The sequence below is a fragment of the Neovison vison genome, chromosome 2 (assembly GCF_020171115.1).
Source record: "Neovison vison isolate M4711 chromosome 2, ASM_NN_V1, whole genome shotgun sequence".
NCBI classification, from domain to species: Eukaryota; Metazoa; Chordata; class Mammalia; order Carnivora; family Mustelidae; genus Neogale; species Neogale vison.
Genome location: NC_058092.1, coordinates 211,703,190 through 211,722,056, shown reverse-complemented (window position 1 = coordinate 211,722,056; position 18,867 = coordinate 211,703,190). Strand labels below are relative to the sequence as shown.

At 53.2% G+C, this 18,867-nt stretch overlaps 1 protein-coding gene across 1 annotated transcript; it reads right to left on the bottom strand.

The window, feature by feature from the left end:
• Positions 1-678: 678 nt before the first annotated feature.
• NKX2-3 (NK2 homeobox 3) lies at positions 679-3,246 on the bottom strand. Its single transcript, XM_044236645.1, has 2 exons — positions 2,886-3,246; positions 679-1,424 (listed from the first exon to the last, which is right to left on the bottom strand). The coding sequence occupies exons 1-2, from the start codon at positions 3,244-3,246 to the stop codon at positions 679-681; spliced, it is 1,107 nt and encodes a 368-aa protein (XP_044092580.1).
• Positions 3,247-18,867: the final 15,621 nt, after the last annotated feature.

The following is an 18,867-nucleotide window of genomic DNA, read 5'->3' as shown; positions in this document are numbered from 1 at the left end:
TGTTCAGCCCCCTCCTGCAGCAACCCCCCCCCCCATGTTTGATCTTGCTTCGCCGGTTTTTCTCGCAGAGTTCTATACCCTGACGATCCGGAGATCCAGGCCGAGGTATCTGCTGCGGGGGGCAGGCGGTAGGGAAAAGAGAAATCCGCTGTGGTGTGGCGCTCCGGGCCGCAAAAGAGGCAGAGGGGTCCGAGGGGCTTGGGGATTCTCAAGCCCCGACACCCATTTTTCTCTCCTTCATGCTTTTCTTTTTTTCTTTTTGTCCTTGGGCTTTCTGTCGACATTTCGAGGAGGCCGCGGGAAGGCCGAGGGGGAAAGACGGCCTTCTTGATCTGGAAGAAGCAAGCGGCAGCCAGAGTCCCAGTCTGGCCCTCTTCGGGGCCAGAGTCAGGGCCATTGTCCTCCCCGGCACCCAGCCGGAGTTTCTGCCTCTGAGACAGTCTCCGCGACCGGTCCCGGGCCTCCTCCTCGTCCCGCAGCCCCCTTCCCCAGGCTTCGCCGGAGCTGGGTTCCGGGGCCCTGGGGAGCGAAACATGTGTATTGGGGGGTAGGGGGGTTGTGGGGTTTTTTTGTTTTTTTTTAACGAGAGGACCTGGCACTGGGTTCCAGCCTTTCTCGCGCTTCAGTCCCACGGTGCCAGGCTGCAGTGGGGCGCCCGCCGCGTGAGCCGCCGCGTCCCTACCAGGCCCGGATGCCCTGCAAGGTGCCCTGCGCGCACGCAGCCCCGGCCGCGGCACCCTGGTGCAAGGGCTGCGCGCCGCCACCGCCGGCGAAGCCACCCAGGTTGCTCACGTTCACAAAGGGGCCGCCTCCGGCCGCGCTGCAGGCGGGCTGCATGGCCGCGGCCGCCGCGGTAGCCCCCCTGCCCCCGCTGCCGCCGCCGCCGCCGCCCGCCGGGTACGCACAGCCGTAGCTGCCGCTGTAGGCCGCGGCGGCGGCGGCGGCGGCGGCAGCGGCGGCGGCGGCGGCGGCCGAGTTCCCATAGCCGTAGGCGGGGAAGCTGTTGTAGGAGTAGGCGCCCGCACCCACGCTGTAGGGCGCGCCGTAGGCTTGCGCACCCGGCGTGACGCACGGTTTGCCGTCCCGCACCAGCACCGGCACGGCCACGCGGCGCGGCGGCGGCGGGGGCGCGTGCGCGCCCAGCTCCAGGGACTTGTCCTGCCGCTGCCTCTTGCACTTGTACCTGCGATTCTGGAACCAGATCTTCACCTGCGTGGACGTGAGCTTCAGGCTGCTGGCGAGGTGCTCGCGCTCGGGCGCCGACAGGTACCGCTGCTGCTTGAACCTGCGTTCCAGCTCGAAGACCTGGGCTTGCGAAAAGAGGACCCGGGGCTTCCGGCGGCTGCGTGGCTTGGGCCTGTCGCTCTCCTCCGCCGCCTTACAGTCTCCGGCCGCCTCCAGAGGCTTCTTCAGCTGGCAGCTTTCTGCGAAAGAAGCACAACAGCGTCCTTTAGCAGTTCCCCGCCTTACCGCGGCTCCTGTCCCAGAGCGCTGTGGCCCTTTTGGTGGCAGCGCGGAGCATGCGGTAGTAAATGCCTGGGCTTTCTGGAAAGTTTGTGGTTTCTGGCGCCATGGGACCCTGCGACAGACCCAGTACCCTCAGAACGCCCTTAGTGGGCAGAAGCATGTTCCACGGGGAGGGATAGTTAGTGCGGGTTTGCTTAGAATTTGAGCATCTGTGAGAAAGAGACTAGTAAATGTTGGGCTCGGCGTGCTAATGACGATTCTCGGGATGAAACTACATAGTAACTAGAGTGTTTGCAAACTCATCCGCTTTCCACTCTGTTATGGATAGCGGAAGGTGTGAAGCATATTGGTAGTTGGGGGCCCGTATGCGTGAGTTACGTCAATAAATCTTTGTTTTGGAAATGTTTGAGTGTGACCCTCCTGCATTGCTTAGGAACTTTTTTTTTTTTTTTTTTGGTCTTTTAAAAGATAACAGACCTCCTGCTACATGCGTGACGATGTCTGTATTATCTTAAAGAGAAAAAGAAATTTGGTTGACTGATTTAGACCGTTTCGTGTCGATTTTAGGCCCAGGCGAAGTGTCAGGAGTCTAGGCCTTGGCTGCTGCCACATCAAGCCTCCTCTTGGGGAAGAGATTGTTTGATTCTCCCCTCAGAATCCCCTCAGGTTTTATTCAGCTGTCCGATCTCCCCACCCAATTCACCGCCCATTCGAGCGGCTGGGATCTAGGACTAGGTTCCGCGCGTTTTTCACACAAAGCATAACATTATGAATTTTCAAAAAAGGCTAGTGCCTCGGGGGTGTGAACGCTATGCACGCGCCTAATGGACTATGTTCCCACGCACTCTCCGACCATCTCCTCCCTCTCTGCGGGTGCTGTGGGTGCCAGGGACACTGAACTCCAAGCATAGAAGTGAGGAAACCACCCAGCTTGTCTCTAGCAAGGTTCCTGCGCCCTGCCAACACAACCTGCCTAGATCATCTTTTTGAAGAAGAGGGGACGGCTGTCTGGCCTCAAAGACCTCGTCTCACCCTAGGGTCAAAGAGGAAGAGATTTGAGCTCTTGTCTAAGTCTTGGGAAGAACAAAAATGCTGTGAGTTGTCAGAATCCAGCAGCTGAGCCCGTGTTGCTTATCAGCGTCAGGGCAGCAGGAACTACTCTCCCTTCCTTTGGGGGCTTGCATCGCCTCTCCTCTCCGGGAGGAGTAGTTGTCGGGGTCACCTCGTCCTTCTCCCTCCGCCCCGGCTCCCTCGCAGGCACCTGTGCTTTGCGGAGCTGTCGTGGACCAGGGTGAGGCATGACCCAAGCCAAAGGTTAAGGGGGCGGGAAGCAGTGCTGGCAAGGTTTGTGGGCTGTTTGCGGGCGCTCCGCCATTGCTCCAGATGTGCGGGTGCGTTCTCTTTCCCCCTCTACTCACTTTGGCTCCGGTCCCTCACGACCTCGGGCTCCTCTTCATGTTCCTTAGGCCCGCTACACGAGTCTCGCAGGACTGTGTGGACATAGCTCTGCGGACAGAGCCCCGAACCCCCGTGGCCGTCGGCTGTGGCTAGTGAGTTCAAATAGGACAGTTTCTCGCCCTCTTCTTCCTCGTCTTCCTCTCCTCCGTCAGAAAATTGCGTCCCCTCGCTGGCGGCCAGCATGCACGGCGCCGAGTGAAAGTGGTGCTCCAAGTCCGCCTGTAAGTGCGCGCCGTGGAAGTGCTGTTGCTGCTGCTGCTCCAGATTCAAAATGTCTTTGACTGAGAAAGGGGTGGAGGTGACCGGGCTTGGTAACATCATCAGGGCCACTTAATTGTCCAGTCCAAATACTCAATAAATCCCGGCGGGGGCGGGGAAGCAGCGCTGCGGCTCCAGCTCTCCTTCTGGACTCTGCCGCTGCTGCAGAGTCGGGCTTTTGACAGACGCGGTCCGGCTCCAGTCTAAATCGCCTCCATTGGCCGGGACCTGGGGGTCTGGGTTTTGTTACAGCCACTGCAGGGACTGGGGCCGGGGCTGCGAAGCCTGTGTCCGGGGGTCGTGCGTCACGTCGGGGGCGGGCCTCTCGCCTCGGCCTCCCTCCCTATTGGTTCCGGCTCATGTGGACCACGCCCCCCGCATCCACTGAGTGGGGTGCTGCGGCGCTACCAGAAATAAAGGACTAGTATAGAGTCGCGAAGTCCAAGTCGTTGTGGGCGAGGCTGCGCCGCCCCAGGTCCCCGAACTACCGATTCCCTCCTCGCCTGGCCGTATCTTCCTGGCCAGGGCCAGTTCTGGGAGGCTTCTTGTCCATGAGCCAACTGCCAGGAAGAATGGCCCAGGAGCGTGGTTTTTCCAGCTGCTGCAGGGCAAGAAAACCTCCTGGCCTGTAAATACCGGCCTCTGGATTCCCAAGAAGACGGAATGTTTTGTATACCAATGGATGGGCAACGTGTCTGTTCCCGACTTGTTGACTTTGCTCAAGCTCTTCCCTCCACTTGGAATGCCTTCCCTGCCCTTGTCTCCATGAGTGGAAAGCTGTTCTCCAAGGCTCTGCTCAAGTACCACCTCCAAAAGGAAGCGCTCCCTGATCGTCTAGCCGGAAGTCGTCTCTCCCGCATCTGACCTTGCAGCGCATGTTAGTAAAGGACATTCGTGTCACTTACCACTTCCCACGTAGTAATAGATATTGCTGGCCTGGTCGCCCGGGGTAAACTATGCCCCCCACCCCGGGGAGGGGCAGGATCCTGGTTGTCTTTGTCCTAGTAGCTCTTGCAGCTGCCCACTAAGCCGGTATGTGAGAGATAGGAGGACAGAGTTGTTACTGACCTTGGTTGGTTGACAGGTCTTGGTTCCAATCCTGACCTAGTCGATGTGTGGCCTTGGGTGTTTCTAAGCCTCAGTTTCTTTGTCTACAAAAAGGAACCCAATACATCTTCAGGGGTTGTTGCCAGGGATAAAGGACAAAACATGCTGCTGGGAGCTTAGCGCCAGGCCCCACACTTGTTAGGTGCTCAGTACACCGCAAGTCCACTATTCTGCATCAGTGTTTGTTGACTGCATCGGTGATGGAGTGGCTGGAGTGCTGCACACATCGGGTGGCCTCCTGTGGCCTTGAGAGTGGTATCTGCCACAAGGGAGGCAAGCCAGCTGTGGAGGCCTTCTCCCATATTGAGACCCGGGTCCTGGCTCTAGGCCTTTACCCTCTGAGGTGTATTTCTAATTTCTCCAGCCCATACGTGGCGCCCTCATGCGGCCCCCAGGTGTTTTCTGGGCGAAGCTGTGGGGTCCTCTGACGTTCTGGGAACTCGGCATTGCTGGGGTTCATCTTCCCCACAGTAGGCGTTCGCCAGCCACCATGCTTCGCCTACTGAGGAGCAGCGGTCACTACCGTGGAACCCACAGAAAGACTGAGGCGCAACACTGGCCTTGAAAAATACAGAGACCGGTTCCAGCCTAATCTAGGCGCCCGACATCCGCCCCTGGCCGCCCCAAGCATTTTTTGGCGGCCGGGATGGCGGAGCTGGGGGAGACCGGCCTCAGCTGGCAGGGGAGGGTGGAAGGTGCAGGGACTGGTGGACAATGCCTCCGGGCGCGGCACCTACAGGATGGAGTGGGGGCAAGTGGAGAACTGCCCTGCGGGGCCCCGCGGCCGTTGGGAGTTGTGGGTGCCCAAGGCCAAGGAGAAAAAGGCGGGAGGGGAGAGAGGCGGGGCTGTTCAGGAGGGAGCGGAAATGGTGCGGGGAGTCAGCCTCTGAGGCCGCCCGGGGAGCTGGGATGCGGCGCGGGCCACGTGCACCCGGGAGTACTTAGGGCGGCGGCGACCGGCGGGCGGTGGGGGAGACCCTCTGTGGGCAGGGCCTTGCGCTGGTACACCCATTCTTCAGCCGCAGGGGCGCCGGGTGCCTGTCTTCTCGGCATTGAGACTATTGACGTCCCAGGCGGGGCCGACGTCTCTAAACCAGGCCCGGGGCTGCAGAGAGAAGGCGGCGCCTGGTTTTGCAGCGGATCGCAACCCCTCGGGCGCAAAAGATCCAGAGTGAGGTGGGGGTGAGTGCGCGGCCCTGTGGGGTGGGGGTCCTAGTGGGTGTGTGTCGCTTTGGCAGGTGAGCCTCAAAGAAGGAAGCTGCGCTCCTGCCCCACTCCTCTACTCCCATCCCCCCGAGCTAGACCATCTCGGAGAATGTTTCTGGTTCTCAATTTCTTCCACGTCTTTGGGTGGTGTTCTTTTTGTTCGTTGTTTTGAGTGATTTTAAGAGGAAAAAATAATGGTAAAGGACAAAAGCTACGGAAACTCCCTGCCCCCAGTTTCCAACGGAAGGTTGCATTTCTTTCTGCTACATCTCTCGGTTCTCTGCAGCACTTCGTTCTTAGACCTTCTCTAGGTCCATCCCTAAAATGGGGTTTATCTTAGGACCCGTGACCAGGGGCGCTGGGAGTAAACACCCGCTGCTGCTGCCAGGAGCGCACAGATTGCCTCCAGACTGAGTACGTAGAAGGCTATCTGCTCCCTAGTGTCAGGCTCTCACGGGCCGCTCTCCCCCAAACCCACTGCCACCATTACCCTGCCGGGTACCCTTGGCTGGGCTTGAGAGGTTCTCTTCTGCAGCTTCTGACCGGGTTGCTCCTTGGCAGCCCCCGTCGGACAGGGAAGTAGCTCAGGCCCGAGCGGCTGGAGGCCGGTGAGGGTCCAGAGCGTGGGCAGCACAAGGGCCTAGCGTGCCCTGGCCCCTCTTTCTCTTCACAACCCCTAACCCTGCTCAGGGCCATTCTAGTGGGCAGGAGACTTCTGCCCGCTACCTAGAGCTGATCTTGGCCTTGTGACCCGAGCTGGGGCTTTGGTCGCCTCCAGCCACCCTCCTCCTGGTTGTTCAGGTTCGTCCTGAACAAGGGTCCGTCTTGGTTCCGCTGCCCCGGAGTTTCTTACCAAGGATGCCCACCAGGTCAATCGCACCGAGGCAGCCTGCCTTTGCCGTGCGCGCAGCCTGGACGGCCGTGAGAGTGTGCGCCACCAGCTGCGCTCCGGGGTCCGGGAGGACAATGCCGGGCGCTAGTGACACTGCAGCAGCCGGGTTCTCGGGAGCCGCTAATCAGAATGTGGAATCTGGACTCGACGTGTATCTAGGTACGATCGCGTTCTGGGGCATTTGCATTCTCTTGTCTGAAAAGAGGATCTTTGAAATCCTGGAGTTGTGCTCCACTAATAATAGGTTTTCGTTCCAGTCAGTTTAGCTAATTACTGTCAGATAAAGTAGATATCGCTGCAACCAAGGAAGCGTTTGATGTTATTTTAATCGAGTGTATCTGCCTCCATAGGTAGGATTTTGTCGCAGTACACATTTATGCAAATCCCCCTCCTCCCATAAAGATCATAGTAAAATGATGGCAAATTCTATGAGGGGGAGATGTTGCCTAGAGGAATAAACGATATATAAAATTATATCTTTTTTGGAGAAAAGCCCTGTGCTAACCATTGCAGTACATTATCAAATTAAAATGTGATTATTCTTTGAAAACTATGATGTGTTCCCATAAGTTACTATTCTCTACACAAAAATTGCTTAATGAATACACGTAGAAATACAGGTAGATACAGATCATTTTCGTTATCCATGCCACTGCTTATGTTATTACCCTCCAACAATTCAAATGACCATTTAATTGTGTAACCACACTCACAAAAAAAAAAAAAAAGTCGCCAGGTGGTGGGTATTATAGAGGGCACGGATTTTATGGAGCACTGGGTGTGGTGAAAAATAATGAATACTGTTATGCTGAAAATAAAAAATAAATTTTAAAAAAAGTCGAAAGTTATCATGGCTTCTAATCTAAATGTAGCACCACAGTCAGAAGTAATTGTCTATTAAAGTAGAGAAATAATCCCGCAATGAACACAGCTAGCCAACACTATAGAACATTGCAGGTAAATTTGTTTCATTGGATGTTCCATTTCTTACTGCTCTTCTAGAAATGCCATTCAATGGCATCTTACAAAAAAAAAAGAGACATATTTCTTCTTTGGCAGTAGAACTAAATAGGTTCTTGTTTTTTTCTTGTTGTTGGTGGTGGTGTATAAATTCATGTTTTGGTTTGCTTTTTAGTTGAAGGATATTGGAAAGCTCTCCAAATTTTTTGAGCTATCTAGAGGCAATAGTATTTTATGAGAAGGGTAAATACTTTTTCTATTTTTAAAGAAATGGCAAGTACGTAGGTCAGTCCCAGAAAGCATTAAAATAATCTAATTCCTTGAGAAGAATTTTTTCCAAGTTTTGATAATTTTGTAAGAGAGATTTTAAAATGGAGTTTTGAGCATTTTTGCTTTTTTTTTTTTGGCATGTGTTTGTATAAATGTTAGATTTTTCCCAGATTGTATTTGGAATGGAGTTTTCTAAATAACCCACCACTTGCCTTCCCTGGGAGAAAATCAGTCCAAGTTCATTAATGCAAGTAGTTCTTTGTAAATTGCAGGCCCTTACTGAGGAAGCGAGTTGAGTTTCGATTTCTCAAGGAGAGGACCTTCTGTATCTATCTTGTGTGTATCTGCCCCACTCCAAAAAAATTTCAAGATAATGTAAATACAGATTTTGTTAACAAAACCAGTCCTATTCTGCTGATAAAACACACAAGAAAGCCTAACTTTGTTGAATGAAAAGTCACTATTTTTTAAAAAACAAGAATACGTATATGAAGGATGCCTATGCAGACACTTATTTGTACTATCTGTGTGTGCTATTTGGGAGTGCGCGGGAACAGTTTTAACTTGGGGATTAAACTGGAATTCTAGATGCATTCCTTAACTTTTATTATTTTTTTTTTTAGCGTGAGTTTAACTTCCTGTAGCGAAGTTTCAATGTCTATAGACCTTTTAAAATATAATCTGACTTCAGAAGAGCGGCTGCAGTCTTTGGCAGATTAATTTTTTTAAACCAGAGCGCCTGCTTGCTCTGTGCAGATCTCTGAGCAGTAAGGGTGGATGGGCGGGGGAATGTGGTTATCAAGTTCCAAGAAGCAGAGGTTCTTCGTAACTCTTTCCAGTTGCAATCTTCCCAGTCCTGTCTGCTCTCAACCACAAAGCCACGGACTCTGGCTTCCTAGAACATAGAAATCTTTACACGGATCTCACTGGAGGTCACTTAGAGTAAATAACTTAAAATCATTTGAGAAGGAAAAAGATTTTTCTCATTTGGAAAGAAACATTTGCCACATTCTTGTGGCTTAAGAGAAGTCTTATCCCGTCTTCAGTGTGTCCAACCTGGGGGTCCTGGTCTTTGGGTCTTTGGTCCGCACTGGGGAGAGCAATTCCCAAGATCCATGGGGAAGCTTTGCCCCATCAGTGGGCATCCAGGTCGGCTGGCCTAGTTGCCCACTTACCCTTGGTTTCTTGAAGGTGGGGGGGTGGTTACCCAACAATTCCCACTGCTCTGGTGAGAGTTCGAGCTTGTCTGACTCTGCAGGAATGTTGCAGGGTGGGGTTAGTGGGAGCAGGTGCTGGCCTTGCTCGGAACCAGAACCAGCCAGCCAAGGACCCGACCCGGAAAGGACCAAGGCCCCCCGGGCAGCCGCTGCGCATCAGGGTACACAGCCACAGGGACTAAAGGCACTAGCACTACTCGCCTGAGGAGCCAAGCCCAGGTCCACAACTCTGGGCCTCTGAATTTCACAGTTTTGCCCTGTGCAGACTCTGGTGTGTCAGGTCGGAGGTCAAGAGTTCAGCAGCAGCAGCAAGCCTGTGGGGACCTGTAAGGTAGTCGGGCCTCACTCCACTTGGGTGCCCTGTCGCCAAGCCCCAGCAGATTGGGGCCCGGAGTGCTGGGCTTTGCCCTGGGGTTCACTTCTCTCCAGCTGCAGACCAAGAGCCCAGGACCTTAAAGAGGAGCACCCGTGGGAGACATAGGCTTGGTCTCGCCTCTGTCTTTGGAAGTGCCTGTAGGTTCTGGAACTCCTCTCAACCTCTCTGCACTCCTGCCAAGTGAAGAGAAATACCTTCTTACCTCTTGAGGCTCCTGGCACCCCAAGATCTGGAAACCCCACAACACCTCGGAGCCTGGGACCCCAGAACTTCCATAGCAGTCTGCCTCTCACCCCTTGCAGCCAACCTTTTTCCCTTTGGGCTCCTTCCTCTTGTACTGGCCCAAGTCTAATTCCTCTACCCCTTCCCTTCCTCACTCCACCTTTCTCCCTCACCTCTTCCTCCTCCCATCCTGGGCCTCCTTTCTCACTCTGTGTCTACACCTCCCTACCTTTTCCACTCTTATTTTTTCACTATCTCTTCCTTTCCCCTATCTTGTCTCATGACTCCCCCACCCTTCCTCCACTCTGAAGACTTCATGCATTTTTGTCCCTGGCCCTAGCAGGTGTTTGATATGTGCACCTGAGGGCTGCACAGGATCGGGGTCAGACTAGTTGAGCATGGCCTCTTTCCTGAGCCCCAGAGCCCTCTCCTCTCTCCCACTCCGCCTCTCCCACTCCACCTCAGAGCTGTGACAAGAACACTCCTTGCACCCTGCTTCGGCCCCCCAACCCTGAGCAACCTCTGCAGAGGGCCTGTGGGGCTCCAGGTGGCAGGGCTGGGCCACCCTCCCCGTGGAAATCCCCGCTCCAGGCAGATCCTGCCAGGCCTCCGTTTCCTACTATTGTGGCCGTCTGGAGAGGATCACAGCAGAGCTGAAGGCAACAGTAAGGCCTGGGCCCCAGACATCCTTTGAGAGCACAGATCGGGGCTCCCAGATCAGGGCTGGCCCCCTCCAACCCCCCCCCACCACACAGGAGCGCTATCCAACTGAACTGTTCTTTCCTCCTGTTTCTTTCTTGCCAGCCCCACTTTAGATTAGGCACCTTGAGATCACCCCAGCTGGGATGTGTTTCAGGAGCTGCCTTAAAATGCAGGAGCCAAATCTGGGAGAGGAGCCTGGGATCCTGGCTCAACCTGGCCAGCAGCAGCAAGGACTGAACACTCTGAAGCGGGTTCTCAGCCCACCTATAGTCTCTTACCCTCTTCCTAGCTGCTGGGTATGGGGCCAGTGGGGCCACGGACAGGGTCTGTGAGTCAGGCTTCCCAGCTGCGTAAGAGACAGCTGGCCACCTCTACCCTCTTCCGTTCCATCTGCAAGCACATTTCTGAGGTCGATGATAGTTGCATCACTCTGATAAATACGGGTTTCCAACAGATGGACACAGTCCTGACATGTATGTTTCAATGGAATTCTGTTTCTCCTTAGATGAAAAGGAAAGTACTTTCTTGTGTGAACACATCAGTGTGTGCACGTGTGAATGGGCATGGGAAAGGAGGCTTTCAGGACAGTGCCCATCAATGTAGAGTCCACATTAGGGCTCTGCTCTTTCAGAATGTGGGCAAAGCAGGGGGGCTGGACTGACACTCATTCTGAATCTCTCCCTCTTGCTTCTTTTTTTCCCACCACAATAATGTGATTGCCATTAGCGACACGAAGTTTGGAGAGAAATGTTTATATGGTCCAAGAATAAAACTAGCTTCCATGACTATGAGACACACTATTTCCATACAGACAATTTATGGGATCATTACAATTAGTCTTGTACTAAGCAGTCCCTCAGGGACCACCGCAGCAGAGAAGAGGGCTCAGGTTCTGTTGCTAGAGTTGTAATGACTGTGTGTGTTCATGAAAGTAATAAAACCACACTGAAATTATTCTGTAATTTAGACTTTTAAAAACTTTACATGCTCCTCCCCCATTGTAATAGGAGGCATGAAACCTCACAAGCATGCGTGGGTAAAAGATGGTGCCTAGGACACTGGTCTTCGGCAGGGAGAGCTGGGTTTGGGGTGTGGCATGGGGGGAGACGTGGCTTTCTCTAAATCATGATAGCACCTCCTGTGTCTGTCTTGAGCCAAAGCAGTGACCCTGGAGTTTGGAGCCCTGTCCGTCATTTCGTCATCTTGTAACCTTGAACCAGTCCCTCAACCTTGCTAAGCAGCTGTTTTCTCACCTACAAAAAGAGGTAATAATGGTTTGGACTTTATAGGCCTGCAGTAGGATTAAAGAAATGATGGAAGGAAAGCACTTAGAGAGCTCTGAGCACATGTAAATGCCAAGGGTGACACACGGGGTGGTTGTTAACTCAAGGAGGGAGGGAGGCTCTGAACCTCTCCACTGAGCGGAGATCAGGGAGTTGGATTCCCAGGCACTCCTTTTTCTTACATGGGGTGGGAGGGAAGCATTATTAAACTATCAATCAAATTGTGTGTGTGTGTGTGTGTGTGTGTGTGTGTGTATGTGTTTGTCCCCAAACAAGGAGACCAGTTCTCTTAATCATTGGCGTTTTAGGATATACTCTTGGATGCAACAGCCTCCTCTTGGCCTCCCCGCTCCCCCTCCTCCCCCTCTAGAGCTGCAGCGAAGAAATCCCACACCCAGACTGAGCTTCCCGCTCCCACAAATGCATCATTTTTAGCAGCGGTAAACAAATCCCCAAAGACTCTTGTCATTGTTATCATGTTTAGATAAAGATCTGGCCAATTGGTGTCCACACAGGAATGTAAATAAATCAGCTGCCCTGGTCCTACCCCAGTGGGGGGTGGGCGTCCCTCTCCCACCCGGCCTCAACCCAATGCCCGGCAGTCCTGCTTCTCTCTTTTCCCCTTTTGGAATGGGAGAACATCTGGCCTTGGAAACCGCTTGGTTTCTAATCTTTTCACTCTGTCCCAGATTTGCTGTGTGACTTCAAGCAAGTTCCCTATCCTCTCTGAGCCTGTTTCCTCCTCTGTACAGAAGACTTCATGACTGCTACCTCTCCGGATTGGGAGGGGGCAGCAGTAACTGCAGAAGAATACTGCTGCGTACAGTAACAGCAATAGCCTGCTCATAAGCAGCGGTCCTATAGACAACATCGGCTACCGTTCAGGACTTTCCTACAAGCACACAGTAAGGCTCAGTGATTAAGAGCCTCCCCACTCACACATAAACTGTCAGACTGCGGGCAAGCTGCCTTGACGGGGCTGGGAGAGTCGTGGGTATGAAGAGGGGAGACTGGCACCAGGCCTGTTGTAAACTCTTCTAAGTGTCCATCCTGGTTATTGTTTCTGCTTCTTGCAACAGGTCTTGTCTATGGCCCCGTTAATGTCACTGTTTTTTATATGGAGTGTAGGAAACTGAGGCTCTTAAGAGGTAAGGCGACTAACTTGCCTAAGGTTAAGTTCCTTGCCTTTCATACCGAGCTGCCTCTCTTTGTTCCTCTCCCTTCCCTGGGCAGCCCCAGCGTCACCAGGCTGTGCACCAGGCAGGGACTGCTTGCCCAGGCACTGTTCTCTTTGCTTTTGTGAATTCCTGCTGTGGATAGTGGACCGCCCACCCCCAGCACAAATCTTCCTGAGGCCCAAGCAGTCATCCCCAGCCCCCAGGCCCTGGGATAGAATGGAAGCCGCCTTGAAGATAAGCACGTCTTGGCTGTGGGGCTGAGCTGCGTGGAACCCCCTCTCCTCTTCTCTCTATCAGCACCCCCTCAGAGCTGCTTCATTTCTCCCCATCTCTATCCTTGTTTGCTTTCTTTTCAAAAAGAAGAGGGGTTGCGTGAGCCTCTGCTCTGCCTTCTGAGGCACCGGGTATGCAGTTAATATTAATCATGATGATAAACTCCCCTACATGAACAAAGCACTCCACGTGTGTGATCTCTTTCCTATTGTTACAAGATCCCTACAGGGCAGATATTACTATTTCTCCCCCTCATTTTAGAACCATGGAAATTGAGGTTCACAATGATGAAATGACTCACCCAAGGTCACAGAGCTGGTAAGAGGTGGAGGCCAGCCTGCAGGCCTGTGAGCTAGATGCCATTCTGAGACTCCAAGGCTTGGGTGGGTTGGAGCGAAGACCCTACTCCAGCCCAGCTCTAGGAACCTGGACTTTGAGGCCTCCTGGCTCCAAGCAGAACTTCTGCTTGAGCCCACTCCCTAACCTGGAGGCCCTGGTCTGGGAGCAGTTCCTCCCAGCCTGGCTCAGGCATCCTGGTCCTCTGGGAGTTTGGAGCCATCAACTTCTGGGCTCCCAGAACAGGCTACCTGGCTTTCCAGGCAGGTCCCTTCCTTCTCTGTCCCGACATCTCAGACCACTCTGCCCACGCCCTCTGCAGAAGTAGCAACTTCCCACTGGAAAAACACCGTGTCCCCGCCGGGCCAGGGGCACGCTGGAGCCAGGCACGTTGGAATCTGAGCAAACGCGTGCCTCTCGGGTGTGCATGGGACGCTTCCAGGAGAAGAGTGGTGGGTTCAAATCCTGTCTCCACTCTGTCTCTGGGTGAACCGAACGCCAAGCTCTGCTTTCCCGACTTGGAGAACTGGGAATGTTAGAAGTATCTAGAAGTACCTACCTCGTAGGTCGCTCTGAGGATTAGAGGAGATTATCTCTGTGAAGCACTTAGCGGGGTGCCCAGCTCCATAAATGTTAGTTTATTATTATTGACCCCGGGGCTAGTGGAGGCTGACTTCTTTCCGTTTCTGGGTGTGAGCTCTGAGTCTCTGAGCTCACCGTGGCCGCTGATGGGGCCGGGTGGCGCCTGGGGGCCCTGGCTGGACACTTAGGCGCGCGAATTATTGGAGAAGAGCCCGTTAACCCCAGTCGCGCTGTGTTTGGGGCCGGGCTCTGGCGGATACGTTACCTCAAGCCCCAGCGACACTGCGCTCTGGGCGTGTGCGTCTGTCCCAAGCCGCGTGCGTGTGGAGGCCTGTGCGTGTCAGGAGCCGGGTGGCCACTGACGCGCCTGCGGGGACCTCACCTGCGCTGGATTTAGATTTCGGCGAGGACAAGGACCTCCGGTTTACCTGACAGATGCGTGGTGTCCGCGCTGTGTACACAAACCCGAGCGAGACCGGAGTCCGGGGTGCTCGGCCTTCTGCTCATCGAACAATTTTGGCTATTAATGGTTATTTTATTTATATCGTTTGAATTGTCCCCCCCGGCTCTGTTTACACCAACGTCTGGCCGTCCGGGCCGCAGTGTTTGGACAGCGGATTACACTAATGGATGGCGAGCCGGGCGGGGGGTGGGGGAGAAGGCGCGGCTGGAAGCGGGGCTCCGGCGGGCTGCTGCACGGGGTGGGCGGCGAGGGGAGAGGGAGCAGGCCCCTCCTGGGCTCGACCTCTGACCTTAGGAGGGAAGGAAACGTGTCTGCTCGCGATAGGAAGCTTGGGCCTCCGGTGGGGTGGAGGCTGGAGGTGCCTGCTCCCGGGGTGTGTGGCGGGGGGAGGGGGAGAGCAGGGGGGAAGCGGGGCGGGGGAGGGTGCTCTCTACTCTCAAGGCTGATTCAAAACTCGAGGTCGTCCCGCTTGGGTGCGTACACGTCAACAAGTAAACAAGACTTGGAGCTACCAGGACGGCGGCCGCTTTGATTCCCCCAGTCGGTGGCGGCCAGCTTAGTGCTTCGGCCTCCAAATGCGGATTATGGCTGAGCCCCGGGCGCCTGGCGGCCGGCAGGGCTAGAGCCGCCTTCAAAGCGGGCCGCCCAGCAAGCGCGCAGCTCCCCAAACTGGAGAGGCTCCACCGCACCGGGCCCCAGGGGCGCACCCGCACGCCCAATGAGCACTCCGGGGGGCAAAACGCGGCCTGCGCCCCCACCCCGCGCGGCGCAAGGGCCGCCGTCCGAGAGTCCGCAAGTGGCACGCTCGCTGGCGCTCAGGACCGGGGAAGGTTTTGAAGCTCTGGTAGCCCTCAGCTTGAACAGAGTAGGCCGGGGATTCCCGGCTTCAGAGACAAACGTCTTTACTACAGGGCCAGGGTGGATGGGTAAAAATATCTAACATTTAATCAGCATTTACTATGTGACAGACACCATGCCAAGCATTTGTATCCTCCCGACGATCCTAGGAACTATTATCCCATTTTACAGAGGAGGAAACAAGAGGTCCAGGTAATTTGGGCAAGAGCTCACAGCCAGCGTGAAACTAGAACCCTAACGTGCGGTACACGCCAGTACTGGTGAACTAGCTCTTCGCCTTTTGGGGTTGGAGCACCTGTTCCGGACCTGATGTAAGCTGTGGATCCCCTTCTCAGAAGAATGCGCATGGCCATACGCAGCCCTCTGTCAACAATTCCAGGGGCTTCTCGGAACCCCCCAGGCTCACTCATGGACCTTTAACCATTTTGGTTTTACAGGTTATACAAATCGCTTTTGATATATTTTCTTAATTCTGGACATAGACTAGGAAGGTAGTACTTCTTATATCCGTTGTATAACGCAAGATTCCGGACTGCGAAGTAAAGTCATTTGCTCAAGATCACACAGCTGGTAAATGCGCAGTTGACCTCTCAGGTCTTCGGGTTCATCACTTCTCCAGTCTCCCCAGCCCCCCAAGTTCTCCTTTTCCTTCCTTCTTGGCTCTCATGTTCTCTCCCCCGCTGGGAAGACATGCGGCCAGCCCTTGGAGGATCTGGGTTTTCTTGGGGGCCTATGCAAGGTAGTCCGCTGGCGGGTGCGCAGCGCCAGGACCCAGCGTTGCCCTGTGCTCTGTGGGCCGAGCTTCCAGGGCGCTCACTCCGGTAAACGGTTTATCTAAAGAGAACTTCTGTTTCTCGTTCCCTGTCGGGAGTTGCCCTGCAGCCGGCAATGAAAAATGCGCCTTTTCCCGAGACTCTGGCGCTGGTGATTTATGTGGGAACCTTCCTCACCCGCGAGGCCCGGGCTGCTCAGGCGGGCCTAGCGGGTGCAGGGGCAGAGCCCGCCTGGAAGAGAAGCCGGTGCCTCGCCCCTTCCAGCGCCCGCTTTTACGGCGCCCCCCTTCCCCTCTACCTCCAGGACATTTTACAGCCGCTCCCCCAGGGAGCCGAGCGCTTTATCGCGGTAAAGTAAACACCATTATCCCAGGTCCATTAACACGGAGATTTTGGCGTTGTAAATAGCCAGCGAGAGGGAGAAGAACAACCCCCGCAAACTCCCTTGTAAAATCGCGAAGGTTTTCCAAGATTTATGGCCACTGATTGGCCCCCCAACCTTCTAAGAAATCCCAGTCTTGACCAAGGCCAGGAGGTAGGGCATTCCCCCAACCTAGAAATCCCGCCCTGGGTGTTAGGACTTCAAGGGTAGGGAGACCCCAGGACGCGCCCAGTTGTTAATTTTCTTTAAGCCACAACCGCAGGAATGCTGATTCCTTTCTGGCGGTGGAGGCACATATAAACTCTGCAGGTCCCCCGCAGCTCTTAGAGAGCGACCAGCATAGACAGAGCCAGGGGCCAGAATGCTTGTGTTTCAGGCTCCTTTCTCATTTGTAAACTGGATAGTGCTTTCAGCAGCTACTTAGATGTCTATAAAAAACAGCACGGTTACACTGGTGGGCACTGCCCAAACAGCCTGTGACCTAGGGCACTCATTTTGCCAGCTTGCATGGTCTTGTTTTTGCTTCTCTTTCCAAAAGGAAATACCCTCCTTATTGATTCTTGGGCCAGCCAGTGTATGAAATCAAGTCAGGTTGATGGTGCTGGCACACAGCACAGGAGACAGTCCTTCTCTGCTTGAATTTCTCTTTCTGATGAGTATCTCATGACCTGTTCTGGGAAGTTTCTGTTCATCTACAGTGGTTTTCTTACCCCCTCAACTCAATATTTATACTGACAAAACAGAGGATTTTGAACTAGGCAAAGTGGCTCTGATTGATTGAGAAAACCAAGAGATAAACAAATTATCCAGGCCAAGGGAAGCTTCAGTAGAACCCAGACTCCCCTAAACTTTGCCAAGGTCACTTTCAGGATGTAGTCCCTAAGGGGAGGCAGCTCCTTCTTTAGCCCTGAGAATTCAGTAATTCTTGTGAGGTCCTCCACCTGGCTAATGAGTTGGATTTTGGGAAGGGGCAATAGAGAAAAAGCAGGGAGCAGAAGGGTGACAGAAATTGGTTTTGGTCCCTTAGTGTGACTGGCTCTCTCTAAAGCAGGGTCTTTTAACCATTTTTTTTTCCTATGCCAAGGACCCCTTTGACAACTTTGACAAAAGTTGGTCTGGTGGAGCCTGTAGACGCCCCCCTTCCTGAATATTATTATTTTTTAAATTTTATTTATTTTTTTGACAGACACAAGTAGGAAGAGAGAGAGGAGGAAGCAGTCTCCCTGCAGAGCAGAGAGCCCCATGTGGGGCTTGATTCCAGGACTCTAGGATCATGACCTGAGCTGAAGGCAGAGGCTTTAACCCACTGAGTCACCCAGGCGCCCCCTGAATAATATTTTAAATGCTTAAAATAAAATACACATGATGATATTAAGGTACAGTTATCAAAATATTTATTAAAAGATCTTTTTAAAAAAGATTGTATTTATTTGACAGAGACAGAGATCACATGTAGGCAGAGAGGCAGACAGAGGAAGAGGCGGACGCAGGCTCCCCGCTGAGCAGAGAGCGATGGATGCAGGCAGGGCTCCATCCCAGGACCCTGAGACCATGACCTGAGCCGAAGGCAGACACTTTAACCCACTGAGCCACCCAGGCACTCCTGTCAAAATCTTTTTAAAAGAAGATATATTTATTTATTTTAGAGAGAGTGAGAGAGAAAGGGAGAACTGGGGGGAATGCCAAAGGGAGAGAGAGAGTCTCAAGCAGACTCCGCCTGGAGACTCAGCCCAGAGCTCCATCTCACGTTCCCAAGATCATGGCCAGAGCCAGAAGCAAGAGTCAGATGCTCAAGAGACTATGCCACCCAGGGGCCCCAGTTATCAAAATGTTTTTTTTTTTAAATAGTGTTATAGTAATATATGTGCTGCTTTATTAATTGATTAAATAACAGAAGCTAGTGGCAAGTCTAACAACAGTCATAATTCAAAGTAGTGATGAATATAAATGGAATTCAAGGTGTCTGCAGCAGCAGGAACATGCTGTGACAATATGAAGGATTTCTATTGGTTCCAAAGTCACAGGTACTACTAATACTACTGAGTGTGTTATCTACATTCAAGACTAAAGGAAATGCTAAATCACAGCTGGAACTAATAAAAAATAAAGATGTATTTTTCCACTTCCAAGTTCATGGATCCCCTGAGTTCTATCCTCAGGTCTCTTGGGAATCCATAAACTGCCAGGTTAAGAACCACTTGTCTAGGGGCACCTGGGTAGCTTGGGGGGTTAAGCCTCTGCCTTCGGCTCGGGTCATAATCTCAGGGTCCTGGGATCGAGTCCCACATCGGGCTCTCTGCTCTGCGGGGAGCCTGCTTCCCCCCTTCTCTCTCTCTGCCTACTTGTGATCTCTGTCTATCAAATAAACAAATAAATAAATCTTAAAAGAAAAAAAAAAAAGAACCACTTGTCTAGGGTCAAAATCCAGACCATGTCATCTCAAGAAGTGGCCTTTGGCTCACCTACAACAGAATCTTCTGGGGGGTATTAGAAGATTCTCGGTCCCCTTCTGAGATTTGGGTAGACCCAGAAAAGTGCATTTTAAACTTAATAATCAAAGGTTTATTTTCAAGCAAAGTATATCAGGACTTCACTGATGAACAT

Bases quoted from the DNA above. Each gene is read 5' to 3' on its own strand.
- NKX2-3 (XM_044236645.1), bottom strand. From the start codon at position 3,246: ATGATGTTACCAAGCCCGGTCACCTCCACCCCTTTCTCAGTCAAAGAC. The intron at 1,425-2,885 runs GTGAGTAGAGGG...CTTCTTTCGCAG, and splicing joins CGTGAGGGACCGGAGCCAAA to AAAGCTGCCAGCTGAAGAAG.